This window comes from Myodes glareolus, chromosome 21, assembly GCF_982192425.1.
Source record: "Myodes glareolus chromosome 21, mMyoGla1.1, whole genome shotgun sequence".
NCBI classification, from domain to species: domain Eukaryota; kingdom Metazoa; phylum Chordata; class Mammalia; order Rodentia; family Cricetidae; genus Myodes; species Myodes glareolus.
The window spans coordinates 37,609,834-37,632,911 of record NC_142046.1 but is presented as its reverse complement, the minus strand read 5'-3'; the positions used below and the strand labels follow the sequence as shown (position 1 = coordinate 37,632,911).

Sequence of the window (23,078 nt, the reverse complement as noted above, 5' to 3'; positions counted from 1 at the left end):
TTTGAGGCCAACCTGCTCTACAAAGTGAGTTCCAGGACAGCGAGGACTGTTACACAAAGAAACCCTCTCTTGATAATCAAGAAAAAAATCAGAAAAGAAGTATTAAGGAAAGCGTGACTCAATTGAAGTAAAGGTGGAAACATTCCTTCTAAGAGAATGCAGTTAGCAGGACCACATTAGGCATGGCCTTGTGAGTACTGTAATAGGCATGACCTATTACTTATAGAAAACTCAAAAGTAATCTCTGTTTGACTTCATTAATTTCAATGCTTCTCTTTAAATTTATAGCCTGGGAATATCATCCCCATTACAATGATGAAAACTGCTTCCCTACAAGATGAACTTTAGGCCATGAGTGCTTTCTTCTGATGAATGGACCAATGCTGTTATCCCAGGTTTAGATTATTATTCAAGTAGATTTTAGAGAAAAATATACTGTTTTACATAAATCCTACCTCAGTTTATAGTGATCTCACTTACTTGGTCTCAACTTCTCTTATCTTTCTGTCTTCCATCATGGAATGACTACGTGGGAGACCCGTGAAAGATACCAGTTTCATCCTCTTAAGTCTCCACATATCTAGAACCAAGGTAAAGAACTTCTATTCATCATAAAATATCCAATATTTGATGTTTTGTTATATCTGCTGCAAATGAACTAAGTTAAGTTGAACATCTGTGGGGGGGAATGTGATAAATTCAGTATGAGTTTTACTAAAATGTCTATTAGTCATTGAACACCAAAAAGTTCTAAATTAGAAAGTGACATTTGTTACTTACCAGGATGTCAGAAGTTTTAGATTCCACAGTTCTAGATAAGGTTAACCAGTGACTACAAATAGAGAAAAGCACCAAGTTCTTTATCCTGAAGCTTTCCAATATTTAAAAATGGAATGGTTGGGGAGGTCACACAATGTGAACCATGGATGTAGGAGGAAACATAAAGCTTAGCAAAGGGAATAGGTGATAGGTCACTGAATGATGGAAACCAGAGTTCTAAAGAGATAAGTGTTTGGCAGAAATTGATCCTCTACCCATTTTTGTTCATATGAAGAGATAGTGTTGAGATATCTTTTCATACTTATACACTTGGTCCTGTGTATGAATACATATATTCAATTTCATCCCATTGAATAGTTTGAAGGCAAAGATGATCATGTACACAAAGAAATCAAGTTTCAGTTTCAGTAGCTAAAAGCACAAATCCCATTTATTTCATTGAACTGTATTAGAATTCCTTCTTCTATGTTTTGCACAATTTGCTCCGAAAGCTTCTACCTTACTTAAGGTACCACATGGGAGATGAAGAGAGACTGCGGCTCCAAGTTCATTTCATGCCGTACAGAAAAAGATTCAAACCTATTTCAGATGTTTGCTTGTTGCCTAGGGATTTTACTTTTCAAAACTGGTGAATGAATTTCTGTGTAAATGAATCCAGTCTTCTCGATATTAGCCACTCTTGGTGTGATGGTCCTGTGAGGAGATTGGCACACAAGATTCTAGGTAAGGTAAAAGAGAGAATCGCTATTTCAGAGAGGGACCCAGGAACCCAAGAGGGCTTCATCATTTTCTTTCAGCAGAAAAGTTTCTTCCGTCAGGTGCAGAAAGGCATAATCTGTCAAAACTAGAGGCAGATAGGGGAACTTCACTGAGTTAAGTATCCAGTTATGGCTGGAAACGCATGGCCATGCACTTTCACAAAAATATTAAATAAATAAAAGCAGATTTGGGTACATGGAAACCACTCAGCTTGTTAAAAGTCCAAGAAGTGACATTCTGTATGTAATATAGGAAATTCATGTCATTTATATTTGCTGATGACTTTGAAAAACTAATGAAGTATTTATGAAAACTGTCAGTCAGTGTACTTCTGAATCATGTTAATGTATGTGAACATTTAAAAACGGATTCTAATAAAGTCCCGCTTTCCCTCCCTTTGTCTCTTATTCCCTCCCTCCCTCCCTCATACACTCCTTCCCTCTCTCCCTTCTTTTCTCTGTTTACTCATTTCCCTTTCTTTTATATTTTTTGCCTAGATTCCGGTTCTGGGTGTCAATATGATGCTGGTGCTGAAGAACCAAAGTGCTGCCCATAGGGTCCTACCTACCAGCACACAGACAACTCTTAAATAGTCCAATATCAGAACTAGGGAATTACGCATGACCTGAGAAAAGTATTCTCATGTATTTGAAGACATTTTAACTTCTCTAAATCATTTTTACAAAGCAGAAATAAATACTCAGTCTCCATTCATCTCATAATAAAAATTAATGAGCTAATATATATTTCAATCATATTGCAATGTTTCTGTTTTACATATTTTGGGTATAAGATTTTACTGGGTTTACAAGATTTTCTTGCTGTTGAGAAATGGTTTTAGATAATTACTCCTTTATTCTATAAAATAGAACATAATTATGGAATACTAAAATTATCTGTTTGAAGTACTAGCAAAATTTATTTTGAAAAAAGACAACATATACCAAAGGAAAACTAAATTGGCATACTTTAATTCTACAAAAATGTATAAATATTTAAATTTACAGCAAAAGAACAATTATACCATTTAGTAATGCTCACAACATTTAAAATGTTTAAATCTTTATGCACAATCCTCTTTTATAAATGTTAAAGACTGTGTGGAACATGTCTAAACATTTTTGAGATTACGTTCTCTAGCTGTGACTACACTGATTTTCAAACCAGAAGGTCCCCACCCTTCTCAAAGAAAGTTCTGTGGTTACGGGGTCCTGTTTCTCCCTTGTGCTATTTTTAGATGAAGGAACACCAGGACCCAAACAGCATTGTCTTTAAGTTTTAACCTCACCATTGAACACAGGACAAAAATTTTAGTTTTGAAACATCTGTTTCAGACACATTTTAGATGAAACAATATCTAATATTTTTTTTCATTCTAACTCACCAGACATAGCAGAATGATTCATTCTCCCATAATAACAATGGCAGTAAAGCATTACTGTACATAATGATGACCCAATTATCAAAGAGTGGTACTCAGCTTAAATATATTGACAGAAGACTGTGTTGAATCACTACTTTCTCAGGGGGATTTTAAAAATAGATTAAATGAAAATTTCTTTTAAAATTTAGAAAACACTAAAAAACAAAAATTGGGGTCAGGTCTATACCAACTAGTTAAACAAATTGCTAGTCATCCAACACCTTAGCTGTCTACAGTATTTTATATTTGATAACACTCTGAAAATGGTGTAGTCAAACCAGACACTCATATGCTATACAGAAGAAATGTCCCTATCTGACATAATGGGAGCTAGTGACTGAATTTTGAAATACAAGCTGCATTGACACACTGAATCCCTGCTGTCCAACTACACTGGACATTTAGTAGAAGTTCTAAGTTTTCAGTTGAACAAAACATCTCAAGGATAAGGTTCATATTTGGTGAGGTCTTTGTTTTCTCATATTTATTCAAATCATTATGCTTGCAATTTAAGAATGCATTGAATTTTGCCTCTTTTGAAACTAAAACTTGAATTCTTAGATAAGATACAAGTGCAATGCCTATGACTATGCCTGTTCACTTCTCAAATAGAGTAGCAATATGTATGGGAGCAAGTCAATATTCTGAAGTTTGCTTAAGTATCCTTAACCTCTCACTAATTTTTAAAAAAATTATTAAAATCAGTTATGCTATTTTATTATAGCAGTTTATTTTCCCTTCTTCTCCCTCCTTTGTTTTCCTTATTATTTATTGGGCTGTTTCTAAGCACTAAGGAGAAATCAAATTTACATATTATGCTTATAACAAAGCGATCTTGGGAGGCCTAGAAATGTTTTCTTGTTTCTCTGTATTCTGCAAAGCTGTAAACACAGAACTCATTCAGTGTTCACAGGAATGGATGGTTTAAGAGTCTGTAGGTCAGCCTCACTTTATCTTCAAGAGAATTACAAGAAAACAGATGAAACAGAGTTCTACCAGTTACTACTGAAAAACTTGATGCTGCTTTCCTCGAACCATTTGTTTACTGGTGCTAGGATGTTCTACTCTTCTGTAAACATTATATTTTCAGGGAAAATAATCACTGTGATGCAGGTCTATTTCTATTGTCTGTGGTCTTATTTTATTGGACAAATTTTATGAAATAATAAAAAACAGTAAGAATCAAGTTACTAATAAAAGAGATTTTGGTGAAGGTTATTTTTTCCATTATTGTGCATTTATATATTTTGGCAGTAGTTTTAGGAGTCTTGGCAGCTTAGTTTATAACTCTATGATCTTTGGGCAAATTACACTGTATGTCCATGGCTCAGTTTTCTCATCTATAAACACAGAAATTAATGGTATAACATCTTTAATGCTTTAAGGTTTCTATAATATCTTTTGTTAATAGATTTTTACATTGAAAATAAACTTTATATAGTCATTGTCAAAACATAAAAATAAATATGATTTTGAAAGAATGTATTATCTCCTTTCTAAGACTCAAAATCTTAGCCCTTCTGTGATCAACCTAACACACCCAAAAAGCTGAAACTATATTTTGTTCAGTTAAGTGAAGCAACTCATATCTTAAAGCAGCATTTTAATAAAATGATATATTTCATTTCCATAAGGCAGGTGATTTTAACAGAGATGACAACATATAGTCCTTTAATATGAAGGATTTTAAAAAAAATTTACATTTGGAAACAAAGCTCTAAAAATTTTCTGTAAAGACATTGCTGGACACTACAGTTTTAAATATGAAATCTTACGATACAACGCTTCTTAACAACTTCAACACACTCTTAATCTCGTTAGTTTAAGAAGTATAATTAGTGTATGCCAAGAGATAACAAAAGAAGCTAAATATAGTCAGTGGGCAAAACTAATATAAACCTTGGTTTATAAAAGACTTAAATGCCTGGGTTTGTAGTTTGGCGATAGAGTGCGTACCTTACAAAAATGTGGACCTGGCACTGAAGTCAAAAGATGTAAATAAGTGTAATTGTATTCCCAAGTGGGTGTTTGAGCCTGGCAGAAATTGATGTAAATAAAAGAGTAGTTTTATTTTTGGTCAGAGGGATAGGAGCAAGAAATTGCAGACTAGACAAGAATGTTAGTTATACCGAATAGGTAATGTTTGAAAAGAAACCTAAAAAAATAAAAAGAATGACATGTATGGGACAGATAGAACCAACCATAAAGCAGAAATATGCTTGGTATCCAGAACAGAGTAATGCAATAAAAGATGGTAAGAGATTAGAAAACAGAAATGTCGCCAGGCACTGGTGGCTCACACTGTTAATTCTAGGACTCAGGAGGCAGAGAACTCTCTGAGAGTTTGAAACCAGTCTGGTATACAAAAGCTAATTCCAGAACAGGCTTCAAAACTACAGAGAATACCTGTCTCAAAAAACAAAGTGAAACAAAAGAAACAGAGATATCAATGCATTTGCATGTACACACGTGTAAATGCTGTTATGCACATATCCATGTGCAGAGAGTTTGTGCATATATGTTTTGTGGAATGCACATAGAGACATGATTTGAAGACTATGAGATGAGTTGAAAATTAACAAGAAGGTTATGTTCAGGGAAATGAAAAAATTCCTTTTTAACAGTATCTGTGTGCCTGTTGTAATTAAGAAAACAAATGTAGCATTGGGTAAGATTTGGGGAAAATGCAGGATTATATGAAGGGATTTAGAAGGTCAGAAATAGTAACATACAGTAGATGTGGCAACAAATTAATGGCTTCTGGTTATATACCAAAAAAAATAATTAAGTTAACTTCAATTTCCAGATGGTTAGACTCAATTTGCCCAAGCTTTTAACATTGCAACACGATGTTGTCATCTACAAAATCAACACTTGACCACAATGTAATCAGTTATCAAAAAAAGTGTGGATTTCTAAACATATCTTAAACAAGTTCAAATTTTGGTTTGCGCCAAGTTCTAGTTAATTTTGACTGCAGGCAGTTCCATGCAGGTAGGACAGGATTGAAAAGTCTGAAAGAGAAAGAAAGGTCAAAAGTGACTTTGCTTATTTTATACGTGTATCATGTGTGTGCACGCTCACACAAACATGATGTGAATGCACATGTGGAGGTCAGAAGCCAATCATAGGCATCATCACTTGATTTTAAGGACACAATCTCTCATTTGACCTAGAGTTTGCCAATTAAGCTAAGCTGGATGACCAGGAAACTCAAGGAATTCACTGGTCTTCACCTACCCAGTGTTGGGATTGAAAACACATGCCAGCACATCTAGTGGTTACTTGCTTTTTTAAATATAGGTGCTTGGAATCAGACTCAGGTCCTCATACTGGACCTGAGCACTTTGCCAACAGTGTGAAAGATCCCTCAATTCTCAACTCTTTAGTTTTGATTTGAGTATCCTAGAAGGTGAAACTGCGTTTGTCCTTATGAGAAAAACCCAGAGGAATGTATAGACTGAAGCAATTAAAAAATCTACTTGCCCGGATCAGTGTGTGTGTGTGTGTGTGTGTGTGTGTATGTGTGTGTGACTGTGATTCCAATCAAGGCTTTAATTTATTGTACTGAAGGCAAATATTTTTGAAAAACTTAAATCTTTCTAGTTTCGATGTTCTATATAATTTTTTCTCTCCACTCTCTTTTTTTTTCTTTTCAGACACTATGCAGCATATATCCAAGTCACCTGATGAGCCTGTGAGAGGGTTTCTTGTGTATTACAATGTGACCATAACAAATTTTCATTTACATAAAATGTGGCTGAGAGGCTTCAAGTTTAGCTCCCTTAAGTGATTATAGTCTTTCAAAATGTCATTGACCACTCTCTCTGCAATACGTATTCCGACTGCCATAAGTAGAAGACATTATATAATGAACTCGAGATTTACACTTCCTAATTTTTAGAAAAATAGTATATGAGGGTATTTCATGTTTATTTGAGTCAGGACAAGAAGAAAACATAGGAGAAAAGATTGGAGACTGCAAATGGACATGCTCCTAGGCTTCAGGTGACGTGAGTGGTCATGAACAGGTTAACATCGACTGTCTTTTGAGAGCCATGGGCTCCTGTTAGATATGGTATAATAATGTCTATCCCATGAATAAAAGCTCTGATATTAAATATTTTGTCTAAAATGTTGGTAAATCTAGGAACTTCTTGAAGTTCTTGGAGTAAAGGATGCCTGAGCTTTAAGCAGCAAACCTGAAGCATTCCAAGTTGGATTTTTCTCACAATTCAAACATTATGGAATCAAAGTGGAAGGGAAGGCATCTAGGAAAATAAAGGTCTTGAGAAAAATTTATTTTAATTCTAAAGGTTTTTTTTGTGTATGTGTATGTGTATGTGTATGTGTGTGTGTGTGTGTGTGTGAGAGAGAGAGAGAGAGAGAGAGAGAGAGAGAGAGAGAGAGAGAAAGAGAGAGAGAGAGAGCAAGGTGGTAGAAAAACAGAGAAAGATAGAGACATAGACAGGAGAGAAAGACAAATATAAGAGGGTGTGGATAGATAAAGGAGGTATAGCTAGCCAATTAATGCTTTTTCTAGATAATTTGAAACAAAAGGTCAAAAGAACGGACTTTCTACTCTTGAAGAATCTTCTTCTATTTTCAGCCCAATAGAATTCCTCTAGCTACTAGAGACACAAATCAAATGTACATACACAACAACTAGATGGCCACTTAAATATTAAATATAAAGATTTGTTGACATTCCATCACTGCATCTTTTTCACATCAGTATGTTCATTGTGAACAAAGGAATTTTAAAGTTGAAATAACACATGATATCCCCTAAATAAGACTGAGCCACATTTCATTCCAAACCATATCTAGTAGTTTAATTAATATCACTTTAATGAATTCTCATAAATTTTGTTTTCCAATGATTGATGTTCGATTTAACACTATAGCAATAAATTATTCTAGTGCCATACTTTTTAAAATAAAATACAAAGTGCCAATGACATCACCAACTGAACTAAAAGTGATAAAAACAGTTTGAAATTGAATCTAAAAGGTCACCTTTCACCTACAGTCCTAGAGTGAAGGGAAATGGTACAACTTTGTGTATGCAGACGAAAGGGCAGCTGGGAATTCAGACCTTGAAATCAAGTCTCAGAGCGAGACTGTCCTCATGAGAAGGTGAAGCTTCTCCCCCAGCGATTCCTGGAGTTTATAATGCTTTTGTTTTTCTCAATATTGGATTCACACTCTTCACTATTAGACTTAAATTTATTATTTAAAATAAATTTCGAAGTCCTTTATTTGGTATGATAATTTAGTATTCTATGAATTCAGTAGCAAACTTAATTTTTTTCCTTGTACTGATCATTTTGTGTGATGAATTTAATGCTTAAGTGTTCCAACTGTTAGCATAGAAATTCACCATGGTTCCATGAAGCATTTTTTAAAAAGAAGTTTTATAAAGCAATGATAATATTTCATAATTAAGATATAGTATAAGGCATTACATGATATCTCTTTTATCATTATTACAACATAAAGTAAAAAACACCAACCCCAAGTAACCCTGTGACAAGAGGCTAATAAAAGACATTTTAAAAGGAAATGCAAAGTGTATTTTTTCCCCAAACAGTTCAAATGTTTAATAACGGTATCCTATTACTTATATTTTATGTGCTTCTTCAATCAGATACAAATTTTAGTAGGGAAATAAACATTCCTAAAAATGAATTATAAACAACTGTGTTTTAGAATACTAAAAGTATTTTTTTAAAACTTTTAATTCAGCAAAGTTAATAATTTCACCAAATCAAAACAATGGATAAACAAAAGTGTAGAGATGTTCACATCTTGGGAGAAACGGTCTTCATGCCCCCAAGGTCATGTTCCTCAGCAACCATTGTTGAGATCTGCTGCCACTGCAGTCCTGCATTGTGGGCACCATCTTGTCTTCTTCAGAAGGTTCATCAAGACATTGGTTACTGTTGACATGTCTCAAAGTGAGTCTCTGCAAAAAGGGAAGCAACACTCAGTAACTTACTAGCAACTAGAATAAATGTTCTCTTCAAAAACACTCTATATCATTTCAATATGCAGTAATATGACATGTTTTTAAAAGGAACAGTGGACAGATGTCTCTAAATTACATATATAACTTTGATCATAAAATGATTGCTTTGTCAAATACACCATCATTTGAGGGTGGTTAAAGGAATTGACTGACATTTATTATAGATTGCTGGAAATTAAGACATCTTTGCCAAAAGTTTATTAATGACTTTGAAGTTCAATTGAAGGTGACATATATTAATAATTACGAAGAAGCTTGGTTTTCTAGTCAGCAATAATTTGATCAATGCAGAAGTCAACAACACAACTGGTAACCAAATGAACAAAATAGCCAGAGATAATCATATTAAAAACTTCTAATCTATGATATCTTAGACACTAACTATAGACCAATAATTAGTGTACCCAGAAATAATCAATCTACCTTTGTGGGATGCTTATCATATTTAAGTAAATTTATCAGCATCAAATTGAAACAGGGGATAATGATATACCTTATTATCTTCACAGTTCTAGTAATTGTACTGTGTTCAGTCATTATGCAGCTTTTCTTTCCAATTATAATCAAATTCACTTTTTGGAACTTCACAGACTATATGCTTTCAAGTTATCAATTACTTATCATTTTGCTAATTCCATGGACCATGTCCAGAAACACAGAAAAAGATCTTCATCCTAAAGTGCTCTTACGCGTGTGAGGTAATTGGCAAGTTGTTCTTGAAAATTGTATCGTTAACACTGTTTTGTAAATTACCAAAGCTAAAAGTTGGGAAAGTTTTCTTTTTATAATGTTTTCTTACACTTGATAATATGTTGGGGGTATGTGTGATCGACACAGAGAAACATCTGTAACTTGTCCTGTGTTTCGCTGTTGTGAAAAAAGGCAGAACAGAGGACAGGCTGCTGGGAGAGATGTCTCTCTGACCACAAGCAGGAATTAAAAGGCTAGGTGTTTAAAAATGAAGGTAATGTCAAGATTGAAGCCTCTGTTGTCATTTTTTAATACAGAGTCTCAAGTCATTTTTAGCAAAAAAAAGAAATAAATGAATTAAAAAGAAATTGTCTAAGATAGCAAGAAGATGACTGGTTTATTCTTACAATGACAGGAAATTCAAAGATTAGCCAGTTTTAAAATTAGATACAAAATTAAACAAAATCAATATTTTCCTTTAAAAAAGTTGTAGGTAAGATCAACAGCAACAAAGAAAATCATCTCTATATCAGATTTGAGTCAATTTATGTGTACATTCTCCTTCAGAAAAGCATTTCCCATTGTGTTCTAATAGTTTCCCTTTAAAAACAATTTTTTATTTATTGAGTAGGTTACCACACAATGAATTATACAATGTACTGTCATTACTTTATTGTAGTATAATCATTTATCACAGTATTTGAATGATTTGGTCAATTACTGTATGTCAAATTGGAATAAAGAGTTTTTAAAATTACATAGAATATGTTTTAATGCCACAAATAATGTCAGTACAGAACATTCTAGTTAGTATTGTTCTTTCTAATCAATGTTTATTCTCCTTAAAAAAACTTGTTAATAGTTAAAACCCACTTCTCAAATGTAACAAATGAACAACCAAAAAACCCTTCCTAATGTAGAACACTAGAAAGCCAAATATTTCAGGCTCAAGCATTCCTGAGTGTGAATTAATTTCTCTCTTTTACTAGGTTGGGCACCGGGAAGCCACTATCATTATTCTGAAGACTCTGATTCTTCATTAGAAAACTCTAAGTTACATTTAACAAATGTTCACACACCTCTTTCCCCTTCTGCTCAAGCATTTGAACTTTGATCATAGAACTCTAAGTCCTTAGAAACCATGAAAGAGTAAAACTACTAACTGTGTTTTTAGGCATCATGGCTAAAAACACGTTTTTAGGCATTTCGGATCATCGTTTTTTGAAAAAAAAATGCCTGTAAATGTCCACGTGTGTGTCTGTCAGCAATCAAACTGTGGGCTTCTCTAAGAGCAGAAACTTTTAAGTTGGTTCCTATGCACTGAGTTTATGGAGATTTTACCAGAGCTACCATCTACTTTGAGCATGGTTGATTTCCTCCTCTGCCAGGTGGAGATCTGGACACCTTGTGTAGAATGTGACCTTTGGGAAAGCTAGCTAGTTTCCAGAAGCTGCAGGAAGTCATGAGGGAACTGCCACAGGCTTCCCTGCTGAGATGCTATTGTCCTAGCTTTCAGTGGTAGACTCGGGAGGTAGAGGCAGGCAGATCTCTGAGTTCAAGGCCAGCCTGGTCTACGGGGTAAGCTCCAGGACAGCGAGGGCTACACAGAGAAACCCAGTCTCAAACCCGGCCCTGCCCCCCCCAAAAGACAAACTCAAATATTTTATGTAAATTGCCTTCTGGCAATTCTTCATCCAAACGGTTTGGCTGCTCAAACTTTTCCATCTCTTGTTTGGATTGTCCATGATTCAAATACACTCCAATTCAATCAATACCTGTTCTGCCCTCTTGTCTCCTTGCTTCTGTTTTTAGCAATGCCACAAGCAGTGAAGTTCAATTATACATCAACAGCTTTAGCTGGTTTATTGGAACCAGAAAACCTCTAGAACCTCCCATGGATTCCCACAGACAGTGGTTGAACAAAGAGAAAGAGAAATCTTTTTTTTTATTGCTTTTTTAAAAAAGTCCCTTAAATCCAAGAATTCAAAATATGCTTTTATTTGTAACACTTACAAAAATATTTCACAGATGTTTATTGACTTGAACTGAATAAAATCCACTTAACTATTTAATGAGAAAATGTCACCATTTATGAAAATGATAAATAAAATGCATGCCTTTGAAGAGCTTTGATTTTTAACTGTATCACCTGTCTAACCACAAAAGACACGTGTAGATATGCATTTTCCATGAGCTGTACAGGGTAACTTAATAAAGAATTTAATTAGAGTCTGAGAAGAAAGCAAAGATAATTTACAAACTATCTGAAGATGTGGTACACTCTCTCTCTCTCTCTCTCTCTCTCTCTCTCTCTCTCTCTCACACACACACACACACACACACACACACATACACACACAGTTGAGCCATCTGAATAAAACATAACGAAACTAAATAATTTCAAAGTTCCAAAATAATTCGTTTTTAACCTATGTTACATTTAGTCACCTTTTCACCTTTTACATACAATTCATTTTCATACAGATGTGGTTAGTGTGAGACTTAAACAGAATAAATATTTCACAATGTATCTAACCCATTATATTCACAGACGTATACACACACACATATGCATATTTGAAATAAAAACTGGAAATACATTTTTGTTCATGAAAACTAATTATTACTTCAAATATACAGTCTCCAAATTAACGAGCAGCTAATAAGTAAAAGACAAAAAAATAATGCCATAGAATGTCTTAATAAAATTTCATATTTTGATAACTAAAGTAAATTTAAGAAGTCTGAAACACAAACCTCTACAAGCATTAAAGAAAAAGATCATCGGTAAGATTTCCAAATATATTTCTAAAAACTTCTTCTCTCGTATAATTTCTTAGTAGCCATTTTTGCGAAGTGCTATCATTACAGGTCTCCGTGGTAGGATGCTGGGAGCCATCCGCCACTTTGCTTACTGAGAGGCAGGACTGCATGATTATGTGAACAAAAGAGTGGGTCTGTTTGACAAAGAAAATAATGAATAATGACAAAAGAAGTACAAAGGCAGTAATAAATCAATCATGGCAGACAACATACAATTTCGCCTGGAAAAGGATGGGAGACACATGTCACAATAATTGCATCCATGAGGCAGTGAGTGGCACCCTTTCAGACGGCTTTAATATCAGTTTTACTCAGTAGAAAAAAAATGGAGTTAAGACAGATTATTAAGGAGGAATTTGCCTTCAGATGATAGAACATTTCAGGCAAAAGTTACTTTTGATAGATTTTGTCCTTATAATCATACAATAAATACATTTTTGTGCCAAGTGAGTTGTTCTGAGAGTGGTTATTCAAAATAATTAACACAGAGAATTCTCTTATGTTAGTGTCCTCATGTGCTTGCCTCCAGCCTGAGAGGATACTAACCTGAGTATCCTCAAGATGCTTGAGATGATTTTGTTTTACGTTTTCATGGGCCTAAGCTGGGCTCTATGGACCTAAGGAATCCACACATGCAATGACATGCTCATTAGTGTGCACGGTAGAATACATGAAGAAAAGAGCAAGAAAAGACAAAAATCCCTTATGAATGTAATCATTAATCTTATCTGACTATTTCTTATTCCCAAGTATAAGTTCAAGATACATGTAGATATATTAAACAAATCGTCCACTCCAGGACCAGCCCAGAGATATACTAAATTATATTGATTAACGAATTTAGTTAAGCCAATTAAGAAAATAAATTCTATTGAAGTAAACTCCAATTTGTGGACAGCATAATGGATGCAATCACTGGATTTACCTTTTCAGGGTTTATCTGCTACAGAGAAACTATATCTAGTGATTACACAGTTAGAAAACATGATAGAAAGCATCATATCTTACCTGTAAAATGATGCTGCCCATGACACAACTTGACTAGTTTTCTTGACTAAATATAGATGTATCTACACTGTTTAAATTAGGCAACATCATCTACTGCTAATCAATTTTTCTTATTGTTAGAAATTATACCTAGAAAATGTCATTTTAATGCACAAAGTTCTCTTGTTAGAAATTATAAATTTTAAGCATCATTAATAGGAAAAAGATGAATTAAGATGTACTTTTACAAAGCTATAAGTCAAGAAAAAATTTAAACACTCAAGCCCATCTCCATAGTCTTTACTTTCAAAACCACATGTCATTTAGTGTTCTTTATTTGAAAACAAAGCAAGGTCCATTTACTTTTACAAATCTTCTGGACACAAAAGAAAATGATTATTAAATATATCACATGTCTGTCTATGAAAATGAAGTCATCAAATTTAATATCCTCCTTTCATTTATATTGTGGGAATCCTTTCTAAATACTTTTATTAATTCTTTGAGTGTCTCATGCATGCCTTTGTCAATTTTGCAATGAATACTTCATTATGTGGCTCTCACAGCAAATCACTTTTTGGAGAAATATCACTTGCAGGCTCCCATGTAGCTTACTGAGAGATATCTTTTTCAATGGGATTATTTAAAATGCTGATGACTAAGCAGAGTTATGTGAGTCTAAAGCTGGCATTATCTTTTGAGTATAACAGAGCATCACTTAGTCATTCTGTTAAAAAACGTAGGGCATTGTGTTTCGCTGCTAGGTATAGAATGTGAATCACATTATCTAAAGATACATAAGACAAGTCTGTGATTTCTGTAATGACATATTTACATCTGAAAAGCTACTTACAAATCTGCAATACAAACTACACAGGTCCTACTTACATCCAAATGGGACCAGGCTAGGAAAATAATTTTGGTGATAAAATTAAAGCATAACACTTGTATTAAAAACATGATATTTTGATGAAGACATACAGCTGGCTGCATAGTTGATTTCAGAAATGACTACAGCTATCTCAGTCAGCATACTAAACGTATAAAATAAGAACAAAAAGTTCACATTATTACCTAGAAAGATAAAAAGACTGACCTTCGATTATCGTAAAACTTAATAAGACTATGACTTAATAAGAAGTCATAGATTAAACTGGGCGGTGGTGGCACACACCTTTAATGCCAGCACTTGGGAGGCAGAGGCTGGTGGATCTCTGTGAATTCGAGGCCAGACTGGTTTACAGAGCGAGTTCCAGGACAGGCTCCAAAGCTACACAGAAACCCTGTCTCTAAAATAAATAAATAAGGAAGAAGTCAGAGATTTCAAAACCTCTTGGTCAAATACTATATAATACTCTAAATCTTAATCTTAAAATGTTTCTTTTAAAAACATTTAGTGTGGTGCTTTAAGAATGCAAACTACAAATCCAGAAGAATTCAAGTATTCTAAAAATCAAGTGTAAACAGTCAGGAAAGGATAGAAATGCAACACTAATCTACTGACATTTCTATTAGCTGATTTTAGCAAGAAAGCAAAGCTGTGGGTCATTGGGAACATCAAAAGGTAATGCTAGTCTAATGGATATGACCTTCAAATGGTAAACTGAGCCATCATTTATTAGAAATTCTACTACACGGGAATGTGGGAGATTAGTAATTATAGGCCACTTACCTTGAAATTATATTCCCATTTACCTGCTTTCTGATAAGGGCAAATAAAAGAGGTCGGTTAAGAATGATTTGATAAAAAGCTTCTGTATTTTCAGTAAGTTCAATGCAATCGTTTCCCTTGGATAATATGTAAAACAAGTGTTTCCTCAGTCAATTTGCCCGTTATGTGAAAAGTAACATTTATTTTTAGCATCATGTTTTGCTCTGTCCTCCCCCCGATTTTTGTGGATTTGTGTTTGTTAAGCACAAGTGCTCTGATCTAAAATTAGATTGTATCCCTGTATGTAGCTGCCTAGATGTTAAAAAAATAGGATTAAGTACTCATACTGCAGAAAAATGTTAATTTGGAATAGATTGAAACATGCGTGTGATGTTGAGATTATAAAAACAAACCCAAGTAAAATAAAATGGATGAAACATGAACTTTAATAAAAAATACAAAGTTATCTAGTGTTGTGAAATTTGTTGCTTTCTTTTTGTTTGAACTTGCTGGAAAGAGATATTCTAAAACATCAGAATAATACTATTAGTGTTCTATATCAAATGTATCCTGTGTTGCTTATAAAAGCACTTATGATCTCATCAAATCAAACTAGAGATGCCAGCCATAACAGAGTGCAAATAATATTTATGCTGTGTTGTTTAAGAAACACTGACGTTTGTGTGCTCAGAAAGTTGTATTTCTGTATGTGTGCACTGTATCTCTATTATGTAAATATAATAATTAATTGCCAATTTGAAAGAGAGAAGGTGATAAAATTTGGAGGGGGAAGCATGGAAGTGGTTGGAGAGAGGGAAGGGACAAGTGGTGTAATTATATTTTAATTAAAATATATTTTACAAAGCTACTTAGGAGAGTCAGAAGGTACTGCAACTGTTTTTCGTTTTGTTTTGTTTTTATTGAGCTATATATTTTTCTCTGCGGTCCTCCCTTTCCCTTTCCCCTTCTATGCTCACTCATGATCCCCACACTCCTAATTTACTCGGGAGATCTTGTCTTTTTCTACTTCTCATGTAGATTACATCCATGTATGTCTGTCTTACAGTCTTCTTTGTTGTCTAGGCTCTCTGGGGTTGTGAAATTGTAGGTTTGTTTTTCTTTGCTTTATGTCTAAACGCTACTTTTGAGTGAGTAACATTATATTTGTCTTTTTGGGTCTGGGTTACCTCACTCAACATGATGTTTTCTAGATCCATCCATTTGCCTGCAAATTTCAAGATGTCATTATTTTCTTCTGTTGTGTAGTACTCCATTGTGTAAATATACCACTTGTTCTTTATCTTTATCTTCGGCCAAGGGATATTTACATTGTTTCCAGTTTCTGATTTTTACAAAGGTTACTATAAACATAACTGAGCACATGATTTCTCAGAAAATTAGGAAATAACCTACCTCCAGACCAGCAATACCACTTTTAGATATTTACACGAAGGATGCTCAATCATACCGCAAGATACTGCAATCCTTTAGCCAGAGATAAGCATTTTTCACCAATCCATATTTAGTTCCATTCAATAAGAACAGAACTTTTATATTAATTATCTTATGAAGACATTTACCTAAAGTTCTAAGCCATTATTGTGATAGAGTAGTCGTATGGCTATTTAGCATTTTAAACAGATAATATTTATTGCAGATGTACTTTCTTATCATCAAGGATAGGAGACATTCATATGGGGTTACAATCTGATACTGCAAGGGACTGTTAGTTAGCATTTGCTTGTTTGTAACAGGGTCCCACTGTCTGCCCTGTTTATTGGATCCCCATCACTGAAAGCATCTATTTATTTGTGGTATTTCAATGACCTCAGTAGGCAAATTAGTATCAGAGGAAACGTCTGGCTTTAGTTTCAGATACCTTGATGCACCATTGACACAGCTTTATTAAGAACATAGAGACTGACAATTATTGTTTTGTAAGAACGTCTAAAGCAAACAGAGAAATCACAGCCACCCATTAGCTTTCTCTCCTTTGTTCCCTTTGTTCACCCAAGCAGATAACAAACCAAACCAGCAAGAGAGACTCCATGCTTAGAGGCATGCGGTGTTCTGCCTGTTCTGAAGATTCTACATGTTCCTATCGATGACTCTTTCTTTTCACAGACTGAAAGGAGCGTAGCAGACAAGGCGATGGAATATTTCAACACTTCACACTGTGAGATTCACAATTGGACTAGTAACTAGCTTTCTTTGAAAACTTTATTAGGACCTAAACCCTAGCTCTGCTCCTAGCAGGGTAATCTTTGTGATTCAGGTCTGTCCCGACAAAGCTCAAAGGAGAGAAGTTTAAGGTCTGTTTCAGCTCTGTAATTTTGTGAACTCCACCGTGTTTTATTCTGACTCAAAACCGCATCACCTCAGGGATTTCTCAAAGAAGGGAAATTTTACCCTTGCTAGCAAATGACAAAGAACTGAAATAATGAGGGAGCAAGCAGCTCCATTCCTCTTTAACCCCTTCCAGTGTTGGAATAAGAGAACAGAGCCACAGAACAGGGACTTCTTCACACCTTGGCATCTCCCATCCTTTTTATTTCTCCCGCTGCCACACTGCCACTGGGTTCCCTGAAGTCCTTTTTTATTTCCTTTTGTGTGTGTGTGTGTGTGTGTGTCCTTTCCTAAGTTTGCATTTGTTTGCAACAGTCTATAAAAAGAAGGCTTGAAGAGATGGCTCAGCAGTTAAGACTGGTGGTTGCTCTTTCAGTGGGACTCAAGTCCCAGCACCCACATAGCAGCTCACAGCTATCTGTCCCGGGAGATACGTAACTCTCTTCTGGCCTCCAGGTGCACGGATACACAGACTGCATTCAGGCAAACAGGCATACACATACAATCAAAAAAAAAAATACAGAAGCACTTTATCACTGCTTAGAAACTAGATCAAATTGTAATATGCATATTAAAGACCAGGGAATAAATAAACAAAAGAAAGCAAAAACCGGAAACTTAGATTTCATGTGTTAAAACCTCATACCTCAGATTCTGGACTTCTAACAAGTTCCAGGAGAGTTTGCTGTCTCTCAAATCACTATCACTATCAGAATATGCTATGGAAAGAAAGGTTCCTAAATGTAACACTTAGAAGTAAAGGAAGTCATCAAAAAGTATTTCACTTTCATAAATACATTATACTCTTTTTTGTTACCACAAAACATAATCAAATTTCAAAAATAATTTTTACCGGTCAGAGGACAATAATGAGCTATTCTTTCATTCTCATATGCTGTCTCCACATTCACATACATACATATTTATTTTATAATTGTTATTTACTATTTTGTGTGTGTGTGTGTGTGTGTGTGTGTGTGTGTGAGAGAGAGAGAGAGAGAGAGAGAGAGAGAGAGAGAGAGAGAGAGAGAGAGAAAAGGTCTGAGGACAACTTTGTGGAGCCAGTTCTCTCTCCAACTTTCTCAGTTCCAGTGTCTGAGCTCCAGTCTCCAGTCTTGTACATTAAGCATCTTTACCTGCCGAACCATGTCTCATTGATGACGGCAGAACTGTCATTATGTAAGTAGAACTCCAAAATTTATCTTCTAATGCATAAACATAAGAAGGAATGAAATGATGACAAATGTTCTGATGGGAGTTTACTTGTTTACAATAAAAATTCTTAAAATGGATGGCATATTGTAAGAATCTTAGGAGTACTCCAAAGTCTAATACATCTCAAAATTTAGTTCTGTAAAATATTACAGAAGAGTAAAATTATGAGAAGAAATATACAAAATGTCTGTCTCGTTGTAAAACTATGCTTTTTTAAAAAAAATATTACTTAGTATTCAATATAAATGTTAATTATAGTAAAAAAAGATATAATTGCAATTATTAGGAATATTATCAAAGTGGAGGAATGTTACTTGTGACCATAGAAGCTACTGTTTAGCCAAGATCTTCAGAAAATTTTGAACATTGGGACATTATACAGAAATAAACACAGCTTTATCTTCGAAAATAAGTAATCTTTCTTTCTTAATAAACATGCACTATATTTTACTGATTTTTTGCAAAAACCTAATGATATTTTAGGATTTGGGAAGGGTTAAGTAGCAAGAACACAATATTTTATTTAACAACAAACATTATTCACAGGACTCCTATGTTCTTTTTCTCGCAGAAGAGGTCAAATCAGACAAGAGCTCCAGATTCCACACTTGAATTCACTAGAGAGATGTTCTTTGGGAGACTTAATGTAAAGTAAGGGCACAACAAATACCATTGTTTCAACAGTTCAAGTTCAGGAACATAAAATGGTGATCAAATAGAGCAGAAAAGAAATCAGTGGAGAACATAATAATGCAACATGGGAAGATTCAAGGTTTTGTTTTTATGTCCCAGAAAATATCTGATGTCCTCAGAGCCTGGCAATATCCAAAATTTAGGCCCCAAATTATCCTTGCACAAACATTTCTAATCTTGTAAGAACTGATCTATTTTTTTCTATTCAGCATATCAGTCCAGAAAGTATTGGAGTTTAAAATGGTATTCAAAATAACTTTTAAAATAAGATCCTGTTATTACAGCAATGATACCAGAGATATTGAAAAAGAGGTTTTTGTGGAACACTGCACCTATAGAGTGTGTTTACCTCTATTATATTTTTATCTCATAAGAATATAGTTTAAGTTTTTTTGAAAGTATCAGTTCCTATTTAATATTGCTTAACATGGAACCCAATGATCAGTTCATCTTCCTAAACCAAGAGATTTGAAAGAAATAAGATTATTTTTGAGGATTAGTCTTTGAAAGAGAATACATCTCTTTTTTATTAGCTCCATCTGATGGCTGAAGTAATTTTTGCACATGGCCCAAGTAAATCCTCAGAATTTTTTTTTAATTTATTTGTTTTCATTTCCCTCCTTTCCATCATAAGGGGATGAAATGCTGTGAGGTGACTATTTGGCTAGCTCTATTCCTAACTAGTGCTTTTGATTCTACCACAAATACTCTATGGTAAATAGAAATAGATTCCTTGTAATATTGTTTGCAAGAAAAAGAAATAAATCTTGACGATCTTATCAGGTCTTTTAAGTGTTAGATTGAAAATTACAAAAATCATATATTATAATGAAACAGATTTAAAATACAAACATATTTCCATATTTTCCTATATGCAGATATTTACACTTACATCTCATGGAAGCATACTTACTGGACTTACATTGGAAATATACATGAAGATAAAATTTTTTTATCACATAAAATGATTTGATAGCACTAGACTAGTATGACAAAATCCAATTTAAATGCTATGCCACCCCATTGTTATCTAAATATAATTATACATTTTAAAATACATTTCTTCTTTAGTTTTTTTTTTCTAAAGGAAATAACCGAGTTTAAGTGCTAAGTAATAAGTAAGTCATAGCAAACATCATACCTCTGCATCATATTCCCATAGCTGATTTCCTCTCATATGGTGGCATTTCAACATGATTACAGGTCCATTGAGTCTGGATACATCCAGGCACAAGTCATCAGTTCGAATTTCTTTGTCAGCAGTATAAGAAAACACCTGGAAATAGAAAATTAAACTAATAAAACAATATTAGGTTTATAAAACACACTGTTTAGCAAAGCTGTCTGCGAACATTAACATATTCTGTCCACATAGTTCAAGTCCTCTCTGTTGATCTTACAAAAGCTGCATCATCTTACTGTTAATTTGTCAGAGAGCAAGCTACGAGAACGTCATCTCCCTTAAAAGACTGAATGCAATGAAGCTTTGATTTAACAAGTGACATTAGTAAATGCTTATAATCTGGTCTTGCATTTCCTATGTGATACATGCTTAATGGAGCACAAACCTGTCAATTAATACTGATTTGTAGACAGCAGAGCTTCAAAAGGACCGTCCTTCTTCTCTCCTTCTCACCAATTCTCTAAATCTATACAGTAAACTTTATAGAAGTTTAAGTACATCTTATAATTTTTTTAATGGTATCAGAAGGTTTATAGATATAGGATAATTATCTTTTCAAGATCTGAATAACCATAACCTACCTTACATTCTACTATAATATTCTTTCTTCAGTGATTTTGGCTAATCTTGACAACATTAATTCTTTTCAAAATACTTTGGAAATACCAAGGCAGATAATTGCCTCACTGGGAATTCAAACTGACTACAAATTTTATTATTTTTTACTACTGTTAATAACTTATTCATAGCATTAACTATTAAGGTTTCATGAGAGGTATTATGACAATAGTTATAAAAATTAGCTTTCTTCTTTGGGCTATGATCAGCAAAGTTTAGTATTCTGTGGGTCCTTCTTTTTGATTTGAATATCAGAGGCAGTACCTTTCGAAAGATCGTCTCCAAGGTTTGGGGTTTCCCAAGAATTCTGAAATCATCTCTGTAAGAACTGAAATAAGCTGGAGTCCTAAACTGCAGACTGAACTACAGTTTTGAAAACAACAGGCTAGACTACAGTCCTAATAAGTTTGCAGCTCAAAGAGATGTAGCACAGTGTTGGAGCACTTGACTAACACATGTGAGGCCTAAGCCCAACCGCTAGTACCAACAGGAAATTTGGCAATAATTAAGTTTAGCTTATATTTTATACATGTTAATATTTTTATTGGAACATGAGAGGTTTCAGAAGGCTTAACTAAAACTGAGGGCTTATAGAAATTCCTTGCAGGAATCTGTTACCTTACAGGTTAATTCTTAAAAATTAAAGTAAAATAATTAGAATTGCATTGGTAGATAATGCTGCTACTTGAATCCATGGACAATTAAACAACAAGACCAACAATAGGCATTGGCTATTTCCCTATGACCTGCTAATCAGAAAGTTTTTAGAGGTGTCCCTAACACCAGATGTTGTAGTTGCTCTTAGTTGTCGGTCAGAACTTGATGATAAGACCCTATTTCTGAAGATGTTCCATGGTTTACTTCTAAAGAAGACAAATCAAGCTAGAACCCAGTCAAAAACTTCCCTTCTATATGTTAACCTCAATAGTTCTGGAGAATAGGGTACCATGCAAGAAAAGTCAACAGAGCACTTGCTCTACAGTGGACCATGAACTCTACATATCAGGTCAAACAGTCAGGATGTGCCCATTTGTACAATAGGCTCATGACTGTTGTTGACTAACCAATCACTATTTTTTTTTGAGATTTCAGATGCACTCTACAAGTGGAGTCAAATCTGGCCAAAATCTCTCAAAAAAATCATAGCATAGACCCTAAGGAGGAACCAATTACTGTTTTGGTAAATGGACATGTAAAACTGTTTTCTAAATACTTATATTTATGAACTTAAATTGTGTTCTCAGCCTTACCTAGATTAACTTCTTGCTGCAGTGGACATCATTTAATGGAGATGCTCATAACCAATAAATAATCAGTGAATAAGTGACTATTCTATGCTCAGTCCTAGAAAAAAAAGATTTGTAGCCTGTCCTTTTCCACAAAAGATTCAGGGAAAATCATGGGGATAGAAAGAAGGTAATATCCAGGGTATGAGTAGATGATGTGAATATTGTTGTGGAATGGCTATTGCATTCACAAATTCAAAGCAGCTATTATTACCTACCCAAATCCTGCACAAAATAAAAGCACATCATTTTTCTATAATGAATGGTGTGATGACAAATGAGCCCCCCAACTAATCGTACAGATAATGGTCACTAAAGGGGGTTTATTTCTCTTCAGTAATATACCCCTGGTAAATTATCCTTGATGTATTAATAACCTCACAATCATGCATATATAAAGGATTCTTATTGAAACTCTGTGAATAATAAAAAGTTCAGTAAAATATGGGCAATGCGGTGGGAAAAATAATAGGTCCACAGGATTATGAGGTAGATAAGAAAGGAGAGGTGAATAAGGGGAGAACATGATCAAAATCGTTTATATACATATATAAAATTGTCAAAATATAATTTAAAATTTTAAAAAAGTAAAA

General features: G+C 34.2%; 1 protein-coding gene across 6 annotated transcripts in view; it reads right to left on the bottom strand.

The window, feature by feature from the left end:
- Positions 1-2,494: 2,494 nt before the first annotated feature.
- The window catches only part of Galnt13 (polypeptide N-acetylgalactosaminyltransferase 13), a 560,713-nt gene continuing 540,129 nt past the window's right edge, over positions 2,495-23,078 (bottom strand). For 5 of the 6 annotated variants that reach the window (XM_085681127.2, XM_085681123.2, XM_085681120.2 and 2 more), the window contains 3 exons: positions 20,540-20,674; positions 12,441-12,640; positions 8,797-8,930 (listed from right to left, as the gene is read on the bottom strand). In XM_085681127.2, the coding sequence (XP_085537253.1) occupies positions 12,452-12,640; positions 20,540-20,674 (324 nt within the window). In that variant the 3' untranslated portion in view covers positions 8,797-8,930; positions 12,441-12,451. Of the gene's footprint in view, positions 8,931-12,440; positions 12,641-20,539; positions 20,675-23,078 lie in introns of all 6 variants that reach the window. The other variant, XM_048426223.3, reaches the window with a different exon arrangement.